The sequence below is a fragment of the Silene latifolia genome, chromosome 9 (assembly GCF_048544455.1).
Source record: "Silene latifolia isolate original U9 population chromosome 9, ASM4854445v1, whole genome shotgun sequence".
Lineage (NCBI taxonomy): Eukaryota > Viridiplantae > Streptophyta > Magnoliopsida > Caryophyllales > Caryophyllaceae > Silene > Silene latifolia.
This window is the reverse complement of record NC_133534.1, coordinates 43,128,716-43,139,511: the sequence shown is the minus strand read 5'-3', so window position 1 is coordinate 43,139,511 and position 10,796 is coordinate 43,128,716. Positions and strand designations below refer to the sequence as shown.

The 10,796-nt window shown below is 35.6% G+C and overlaps 1 protein-coding gene across 1 annotated transcript; it reads left to right on the top strand.

Annotated features, from left to right (window-relative positions):
• The first annotated feature begins 520 nt into the window (after positions 1-520).
• LOC141600938 (uncharacterized) lies at positions 521-4,030 on the top strand. The gene is made up of 4 exons (XM_074421195.1): positions 521-1,624; positions 1,706-1,942; positions 2,059-2,184; positions 2,576-4,030. The coding sequence occupies exons 1-4, from the start codon at positions 521-523 to the stop codon at positions 4,028-4,030; spliced, it is 2,922 nt and encodes a 973-aa protein (XP_074277296.1).
• The last annotated feature ends 6,766 nt before the right edge of the window (positions 4,031-10,796 follow it).

The window sequence follows — 10,796 nt, the reverse complement described above, 5'->3', positions numbered from 1 at the left end:
CTGAATTGAAATTAACTAAACTAAATGGAGTTGAGGTGAACTGAATGCAGCTGAAGTAAGAATTAATTTTGTGACGAGATGAACTGAAAAGAACTGACTAAAACTGAACAAAACTAAACCGAATATAGCTTAGGTGAACTAAATTGAGCTGAAGTTAAGTCGGAAAGAATAGATTAGAGACCATGTTAGGAAAGAGATAATTGGTCAAGTCCCCCTTATGAGCATGATCACTTAGTTAGAGGAAACCAAATATTAACTAATTTCCATGTATTAAGGGAATTAGTTAGAGTTAGTTGGAGGTTGTTATACAAATCAACTTCAACTACTATATAAGCATATCAAAGACATTGTAATACATACAATTCAATGAAATATATTTTTTCACTCATATTCTCTCTATTACTCTCTTTCTAAGAGTTGTTTCATATGGTATCATCCGCCATTGTTACGATCTTACGCTTCCGCCATTAACAAACATACACATCCTTAATCTTCTTCTTTCATTTCTTAGTTCCCAACAATGTCAGATTCATCAGAAACTGCATCTCTTTATTCTCCTTTCGATGATCCATTGTTTCTTTCTCCTACTGATCAGCCAAATCTGGTTTTGTCCTCCTTTTTGTTCGATGGCACCAGCTTCTTACAATGGCAACGTGAAGTTGTTGCTGCTCTGCTATCCAAGAACAAAAGTGGCTTTCTTTCTGGAGACTGTTCTTTACCCGATGCTACTGACAGAAAGTATAACCAATGGATCAGATGTGATCTTTTGGTTAAACGATGGTTTCTCAATTCCATTGTTCCTGGTCTTCGTGAAAATCTGCAGTTTGCTGTCTCTTCCAAATCTCTGTGGACTGACATTGTTGAGAGGTTTGGACACCCAAACATTCTCGAAGTTTATGAGTTGAAGAAGGATCTTGGTCGAATCACTCAAGATAATTCTCCTCTTGTTGAATACTATGGCAAGTTGAAGAATATTTGGGAGAATTTGGATCATCTTGATCCTATTCCGTCTTGTATTTGTGGTGCCATGAATCAATGCTCTTGTCAGATGTTAAAGCGTCTAGTTGATAGGGAGACTCAATCCAAGCTGCTGCAGTTATTGATGGGGCTGATATCAGGTTATGAGCATGCTCAGACCAATCTTTTGTTAATGGAACCCTTGCCACCTATCAATAAGGCTTTGGGGTTGTTACAGAAGGTCGAGAGGCAGAAGCATCTCAATGATCAAGCTGCTGAAGTTTCTGTTGAGCAAGCTGCTTTTGCTTCCAAGAAGAGGTTCAACTCCAAGGCAAATAAAGTTGGTACTGCAAATAAGCGTCCCAAGGAAGATTCTGATGTTGAATACAAGTTCTGTTCTCACTGTGAGAAAGCTGGGCATACAATTGAAGAGTGTCACAAGTTAATGACGTGCACCTTCTGTAAGGTTAAGGGACATATTCAAGAAAGATGTTATAAATACAAAGCTTTCTTGAAGGGTAAAGGAAAAGCTGGTGCTCATTCATCTTCTCAGGCAAACAATGTTGATATGCTTACTGGAGATCAAGACACGGAGTATCGGGATATCTCTCCTCTTGAATGTCCCCCTGTTAATCAGGTTGCTCAGATGTCTCAGTTTCAGGCTACTGTTTCCCCTCATGTCAATCCAGATTTTGTTCAGGGTATTATTTAGTCTGTCACCAAATCTGTTCTGCAACAAGTGTTTCAGGATATTGCTGATGTTCCTTCCACTAGTTCTTCTGATCTGAAATCATCAATTAATTTTGCTGGTATGCCTCTTTCCTCCCATGTGTTTACTGCTAGTCTCACTGGTTTTAATGACCATGATTGGATAGTAGATACAGGAGCATCTGATCACATCACATCTAACATTAAATTGATGCATAATGTGAAAATTCTTGCTAAACCTGTTTATGTGGGATTACCTGATGGAACTGTCAAAATTGTGCATAGAATTGGTGATGTTTTTTTGACTAATCATATCACTTTGCATAGTGTTCTGCTCATACTAGATTTTCAACAAAATTGTGATTTAGAACATGTTTTACTCCACTTGTTCAGAACCATGTTTCATTTTGTCCAAATAAGGATAGTTTAACATACTGTCAAATAAATGCTACTAGTGTACCAGATTTAGCACTTGTACATTCTCGTTTTGGTCATAGTTCTTTAGAGAAACTTCAACATGTAAATGGAATAAATTTGAAAGGAATAAAACAATTTCATTGTGAGACTTGTGTGTTAGCTAAATATCATGTGTTGCCTTTTCCAATAAGCTTATCATATGCTAAATTTTTTTTTTTTGATTTGGTTCATATTGATGTTTGGGGACTATATAAGGTTCCATCTTTATTTGGTGCCAGATCGTTTCTTACTGTGCTAGATGATCACTCACGAAATACATGGACATTTTTTATTCAAAATAAAACACAAGTGCCTGGTTTTATTAAGGGTTTTGTTGCTTATGTTGAGAATCAATTTTCTACTTCAATTAAAACCATTAGCTCAGATAATGGTTCAGAATTTTTTTCAAGTTCAATGTAAAGATTTTTTTAGAGACAATGGTATTGTCCATCAGAGAAGTATTGTAGGCAGGCCTCAGCAAAATGGCCGTGTTGAGAGAATGCATAGACATTTGCTAGAGGTTGCTAGGACACTCAAGATTCAGTCTAATGTTCCTATAAAGTTTTGGGGTGAGTGTGTCCTCACTGCCACATATTTGATCAATAAGATGCCTGTGAAGTTATTAAGATGGAAGACTCCATATGAGTTGCTCTATAATGAGTTACCATCCTATGATGAGCTCAGGATTTTTGGAACTCTTTGTTATGCCACAATGCCACCTACATCAACTGATAAGTTCTCAAGCAGGGCCAGGAAGTGTCCTTTTCTTGGGTATCCTTGTCATCAAAAGGGGTATAAGTTGTATGACATGGATAAGCATGTCATTTTTACTAGTCGAGATGTTCTTTTTAAAGAAGATATCTTTCCTTATCATGTCGTCACAGCCAAGACACAGTCTGAGACACCTTACTGTAATCAGACTGATTTTTTGGTCATACAAGATGAGCACATTACATCTAATATTCCAGACCCTGTCAATGGTAACTCAGGGGGTGATTTAGCTGTCACTGATACTCAGACATCTGATATCCTTGTGGGTACTGGGTCTGCTACTGATAATATAAATACTACTGATCAGTCATTAGTGGAAAATAATCCAACTGATCAGCAGGTTAGGAAGTCAGATAGGCCAAGGAGACCTTATGTTCTTCTTTCAGATTATGTTCTAGCCAAGCCCAAGCGAGGACATAGTACTCTACATGTCAGGACTATCAATGACCTGACCACATATGATAAGGATTTTATCATATCCTTATGTAATGTGATAGAAGAACATGAACCAAGCACATATGCTCAAGCCAGTACTGATGCAAGGTGGGTTCAAGCAATGAATCAGGAGCTCCAGGCTCTTGAAGATAACAAGACTTGGGAACTTACTAACCTGCCATCTAATAAGAAAGCTATTGGCAGCAAGTGGGTGTTCAAGATAAAGCACAAGGCTGATGGCATAGTGGAAAGATTCAAGGCCAGATTAGTAGCTAAAGGGTATAACCAGGTGAAAGATAAAAACTACAAGTTTACATTTTCTCCTGTTGCAAAGTTTGCCACTGTTAGAGATCTTCTTGCTGTTGCAGCAGTTAGGCATTGGAATTTATATCAATTAGATATAAATAATGCTTTCCTACATGGATTTCTAGATGAGGAAGTCTATATGAAGCCTCCACTAGGGTATTCTGCTGCAAAGAAAGGGCAAGTGTGCAGATTAAAGAGGTCGTTGTATGGTTTAAAACAGGCATCAAGGCAGTGGAACTTGGAATTAACAAAACATTTACTAAGTCTAGGATTTATTCAATCAAAAAATGATTACTCTTTGTTTACTAAGGTTAATCAAACCACCCAAAAAATATTGGTTGCTCTGATCTATGTGGATGATATGATTTTAAGTGGTAATGATGAGATTGGAATTTAGGGTCTGAAGGATTCATTACACAAGCATTTCACCATCAAAGATTTAGGGTTTATGAGATGTTTTCTGGGATTAGAAGTAGCACGAAATGCCAATGGTATAGTTGTTAACCATAGGAAGTACACATTGGACATTATTGAGGATGCAGGGTTTGAGGACTGCAAGCCTGCTAATTTCCCAATGCATAAGGGTTTGAAGCTTACTACTGATGCTAGTGAAGTTATGCAGGAGCCTGAGAAGTACAGAAGATTGATAGGAAGGCTCTTATATCTAAATATGACAAGGCCAGATATCTCTTATAGTGTACATCATCTTAGTCAATTCCTGAGTCAACCAAGGGAGACACATTATCAAGCAGCACAACATGTTATCAGATATCTCAAGGGTACAATCAATACTGGTTTGTTCTATCCTGCAAAGTCAGAACTGGTCTTGCAGTCTTATTCTGATGCAGACTGGGCTACTTGCAATTTCAGCAGTAGATCTTTGAGTGGGTTTTGTGTCTTCTTAGGGAAGTCTTTGATAAGTTGGAAAACGAAGAATCAAAGAACAGTTAGCAAAAGCTCTGCAGAGGCCGAGTATAGAAGTATGTCTTATACAGCTTCTGAACTGGTCTGGTTAGTGAACTTATTAGCAGATCTGAAGGTTCATATACCATTGCCAGTCATTTTGCATTGTGATAACACAACAGCTGAACATATAGCTCAGAATCCTGTATTTCACGAGAGAACTAAGCACTTAAATGTGGATTGCCATTATGTTCGTGATAAACAGCAAGAAGGGTTTCTACAGACAAAGCATGTCAAGAGTGCCTTGCAACTAGCTGACATAATGACTAAAGCTCTAGGTGCAAATGAGCATAGGTTTCTTTCATCCAAGCTAGGACTGCAACTTCCTCTTATGGCAGATTCAGTTGGTCCAGCTTGAGGGGGGGATATGAGCATGATCAGTTAGTTAGAGGAAACCAAATATTAACTAACTTGCCATGTATTAAGGGAATTAGTTAGAGTTAGTTGGAGGTTGTTATACAAACCGACTTCAACTACTATATAAGCATATCAAAGACATTGTAATACATACAATTCAATGAAATATAATTTTTCACTCATATTCTCTCTATTACTCTCTTTCTAAGAGTTGTTTCATACCCCTCAAGAACATGCCATTGCGTTAATCCGGCCGAGAAAAGCGAGTTAAGAAAAAAGAAAATTGTTCAATTAGACACCTGAGCACAAAACTATGGTCGTTCAATTTCATATTATGTGAATTAGAGCAATAAGCATGAGCTTATTTGTGTAAAATAACGAATTGGTCGGGCTCATCCTTGAATTCATAGTGAGATGAGAGAAGACTTTCCTAATAAGAGGATAATAATTTTTGTTCATGTAAAGTAATTAAAATTAGTGTTTTGGAAGGAATTGGGGCTATTAGCTTATTACCACCAAATTGATGGTAATAAATAGTAACCAAGGGAGAGAATTAGGGTTTTTTTTTTGCGGTGTGTGAAACTGGCGGCACCGAGAAATGTTGGGGTTGACTTTTTTTGTTAAATTATGCCTATGGAGAATAAGTTGACGGGTCCTGAAAACGACTTATCTCGTGGAAGTTGGTGGGCAATGGAAACGTCATATCTCACAGTTCGGATCCTTAACCTTATGCATAGAGTGGCAATCCGGTCATTCGGATCGGTTACGGGTCGGGTTAAGGTGGATCGGTCATATGGGGTTCGGGTTATGTCGGGTCAGTGACGGGTTTGGGTCGGTTCGGTTCATGTCGGGTCAACAACGGGTGGCAAGTCGGGTCAGGTCATTAGCGGATTAGTGTCGGGTTAGATTATCAACATATATTTTATCTTATATATTTAGTTTTAGATGGTAAATTTATGTTTAAATAATGAGTAGGTGTATTAATTGTAATTTTAAGTGAATAATTAAGATGAATATCAATTTGGTGTTATTTAAACCATTATTAAGCTAGTTCATTATCAGGTTGAGAAAATATCCGCTCACGAGTCCGGTCGGTTCAAGTCGGGTTCAAGTTGGAAAAAATAAGACTGCTATCAGTTATCGGGTCGGTTCGGGTTAGATCAGTTCGGTTTCGATTCATCCAATTTTCAGATTATATCGGTCGGATTTCGGGTTCCTCGGATCAGGCCAGCTTTTACCAACTCTACTTGTGCACAACACAACACTAATCATCGTCAAAATCATCATCAGTCATCTACTCATCTTAGCGTAATGATTCTTTTACCAATTTTATTTGAACATCCTATCTACCCTCTATTTCGGTCTCTGGGTAATCAGTTTATCTTTAGTTGGGCACAAAACCCACATAAAGAAAGGGACCATTTATGAATGATGCTATTGGTAAACAAATAAATGAGACAACAATAAATGAAATAGACAAATAAATAACCGAAACGGAAAAATATTAAAAAAAAAATGTTTTCTATATAAATAGAAGAGCTTATTGTAAATTTGTAACCAACAGCGTGCCGAGCACAATAAAATAATAACCGAAGAAATTTTCTAAGTAATCCTCCAAACCAAACATAATAAACAATGGCCTGGCTTCATCTTGAGGTCAAAATTGTCCTAGACTTCAAGCTAAGTGACACAACCTACGTTAAATTGGAGCAACATTTTATGATCTTGGGTTGAGTTTTGTAATTACCCAACTTCAATGAGTAATAACTTGCGAGAGAAAAAGGTATTTTTCAGAAATTTATTAAAAATCTTAAGGGGTCTTAGGTCTTGTTCTTTTGGACTAAAATTATCTTAACTAAATTGAATTTAATGGAGCTGAACTAAACTGAACTTAATGGAGCTGAACTGAACTTAATTTAATAGAGCCGAACTTAACTGAACTAAACTGATGTAAAAGTTAATTTGTAAAGAGAAGAGCGTAACTGAATTAAAACTAAAATGAAACTGAAATGAACTGAAATTAAGTCTAAAAGAACAGGGTGAAAATATGAGAACTTGAACACGAGTAAAATAATAATATTTTAGCAGTAATAAAGGTTCTATTATATATAATGGTAATTCTCCCTCTGTTCTTACCTTCTACCAAGTTTACTAAGTCAACCTCCGAATATATATAATTATATAGTATCCTACAAACTACGTATACTTTGTTATAGTACCCTCCATACAAAGACGAAGCTAGGCTTTGGCTAAATGGGCCATGGCCCGAGTGATCACTCTAGGAATATATAGTGTACAAGTAGTAAAACTAGTCAAACTTCTCTAGTTAGCATAGCGGTTAAGTGTCTATTATAAGTGGAGATGCCTTAATTGTTCTCGTGTTCAATCCCTGATAGCGCCCATCTTAGGCTTTTTTTTTTACAATTAATAGTCCATATGTTAAGTGTTAACGTATTATACTTGGCTTTCTTTTTTTGAAAAATTCCTTATTCCTTGACATATTATACTCCGTACTAATATACATTTATACTCCGTCCCTTCACTATTAAAGTACGGAGTATAATTTATTTTTAAATTTCATTTTCGTCAACGATTATTCTAATAGAGTAGGAAACCGTTTTATCATTATGAGTAGTCATTGTTTAGTACGAAGTAAATAATTTCATGACTTTAGACGTCTCACCTTAGTTAAACTATTACTCTAAATAGAATTATCTTATACAAGACTTATTTGCTTTTAATTCTTTTTAATCATATAATAAAACTATTGTTACAATGTTTTATAAAATATGGGAGAAGAAAAAATGTATAATTATAATAATTTAGTTGTATGTTTAATACAATACTCTAAAAATCATATTAGCTCTCTTCTAATTTTTTTAATTAAAATAGCCTTCACCAAGAATACAAAAAATAAACAATAAAGAGAATTTTTTATCGACCGTGCTAAATAATGGTGTCACAACCTACGAAAAAATGAGGATAAACATTGACAATTTAAATCGGCCCAGGTCATTATTTTGTCCTAGCTTCGTCCTTGCCTCCATATATTATTTTTCTTATTTATTTATGAAATAAGATGGGATATTTTCTCGACATCTAAATACCTCTTTCCTAGCCCTTCATTTTTCATTCTCCTTTTATTTTGTGCCTACAATTTCCATACAATAAAGAATGCGAAGGTTTCATCGATCAAAATTAAGGCACTATATGCCTTACCTTTGATGCTCCGCACTTATAGCTAATCTGTAATCTTGCATGCCTCGCTCTTGGTAGGTGGTGTACTACATACTACATACTGTCTACACCAATTATCTTGTACGTAACATATACTCCAGCTAGTTTACCAAGTCAAACATACTCTAGAGTTGCGACACACGAAAAAATTTGAAAGTTGTTGTTGTTGTTAATAATAATAATCTTATATATATATATATATATATATATATATATATATATATATATATATATATATATATATATATATAAAAATTGGGTTGAAAACGTGTAGATTCGACATTTGTCATCTTATTATTGGTTATGTTGAGTGAAATATTTCAGTCATAATAAGAGACGTATAAGTAGCACGCATAAAATTCATGTATTACCATTAAATGTGTACGGAGTATTTGATGATGGTCATTAAGCTTTCAAAATACATTAAACCAAATACAATGGAAAATTAGAATTTTTTTTCAAAATAGGGTTATTTAGCAAACTATTTCTCGTTTTAGTGTCGGTTTCAAACCATAGGCGTTTTTGGCGTGGGTGCAGGGGGTTCATCTGCACCCCCTTCCCCGAAAAATAACTACAATATTCTTTAGTAAAGGAGCACATTAGTTATGTGGGTGTAGTGGTTTTTAAGACTATTTCTTAGTTAGAGGTCATGAGTTTTATCCTTGTATTGAACAATTTTTGTTTAATGTTATATATCATACATTTTATCCAACTAAAGAGTATTTTTTTCCATATAACTCGATATTTTCATTGTTAAAAAAATTTACGCACCCCCTTCCATCTAATCCTAGAACCGCCACTGTTTCAAACTATTTCTCGCCAATGGGTCCACGTCATCACTTTTCTCTTTTTTTCTCAGTTTTTAGCTAAATCGCTAAATCAGGTAGCGATTTTAGCCAGCTAAGATTTTCCCCGGACAGAAGCTAGTGTAGGATAATAAAGAAGAGGCAAATCGCTAAACGAAGTAGCGATTTACTACTCTGATCCCTTTTAAAAAAAACACAGCCTTCTCTCTTCCCTCTCTACTAAGCCGCTCATGAGTCATGACATACATACCAATTTTGAGATTACTCCACTTCGCAATACACCTCATCTTCCCCGTACTCATCAAAATACACCTCCTCATGTCCATTATGATCATCACCATCATAATCAGCAGTGGCGCCCTGAGCGTCGGATTCGGCCCCGGAATCGACAGCTTTAGAGCGGTCATCGTGGACGGCATCATTTTCGTCGTCGCTGGCTTCTCTTCGACGCATATTAACCGACAGCTTGACCTCATCAGGATACCGGACACTCTCGTTATCTAAATGATCTTCTTCATCAGCCATATAAATATATAATTAATTTTGAATTTGTATATCCGACTAATTTGAATGGCCAGATACAGTCGTATAATATGTGATTAATGTGAACATATAATATACACACAACGAGCATAAGAAGTAAAAACCAGGAAGGTTAAGAGATACTAGGCCTAATATGTGACTGACAATATCATACTACTACTAAACTAGTCCATTAACAAGGAGAGAACATACCACATGCTAAGTATAAAATATTCTACGCCTAATTTACATTATGCTTATCATGTGGGATCGGATTGACGCAGCGGCGGTGGAGAGGTTTATTTCGGGCCTGCTCTTGGTGGTGAATGGATGATGGTTTATGGTGATGATAAATTCATAACGGTGTGTATGTAGATGAAGGATGAGAGTGATGATGCAAAAGCAAGGCTGCAAGGGAGTCGACGTCGGTGATGGAAAAAGTTGAACTCACTCCTGCGTTTTGTTTTATATCAGCAGTTAAATCGCCATTTCATATAGCGACTTTGCTCTTCACAATACTTCAAGATCAAATCGCTACTTCAAATAGCGTTTTTGCTAAAAACTAAGAAAAAAAGAGAAAAGTGATGACGTGGACCCATTGGCGAGAAATAGTTTGAAACCGACACTAAAACGAGAAATAGTTTGCTAAATAACCCTATTTTGAAAAAAAATTCGGAAAATTACTCCATAAATGTTACCAATTAATAAGTGCAAGTATGTAGTTGACCGAATAGTGTGTATATGGGGAGTTGGGGACTCATGAGCAGTGTATTAAACTCCGTATAATTCTTTGTTGTTCTTTGTATTGATTCACATTTACATTTTAGTATATTCAGTGTATTGAACAAAATTGCATATAAATAGATAAAAGATCAAATGCAAGTCCAAATATCGAATACTCTCCAAATATCATGTAAAGAGAAGATGTCTCACAACTCTTTTTTTTGTTTATTTTTTGTATTCTGTTTGTAGATGAAGATGCAAGCCAAACCTTATATGATGTGCACTTCGAAGTGTTCATCAAGACTATAAAGGTAAAGTAAACTCCCTAAATTTAAATTATTACCATTCTTTTAATTAAAAAAACAATATTAAATATAATTCCGTATATTATTCAATGGCAGGTGGCAATTGAAGAATTGAACGATTGTATAACAATATTAAGATGACTCAATATTGAAGACAGAAAATACGTGGGATAAATTAAAATAGTTAACATAAATGTCATTTTACAATTGTCATGTGTTTTCATTCATTGTAAAATAGAGTAGATAGCTA

What these genes read in the sequence shown, in the direction of transcription:
- LOC141600938 (XM_074421195.1), top strand. Translation starts at nt 521, where the DNA reads ATGTCAGATTCATCAGAAACTGCATCTCTTTATTCTCCTTTCGATGAT. An exon ending in CTGATGGAACTGTCAAAATT is followed by an intron (nt 1,943 to 2,058) that starts GTGCATAGAATT and finishes CCACTTGTTCAG; the next exon opens with AACCATGTTTCATTTTGTCC. An exon ending in CTTTAGAGAAACTTCAACAT is followed by an intron (nt 2,185 to 2,575) that starts GTAAATGGAATA and finishes ATTGTCCATCAG; the next exon opens with AGAAGTATTGTAGGCAGGCC.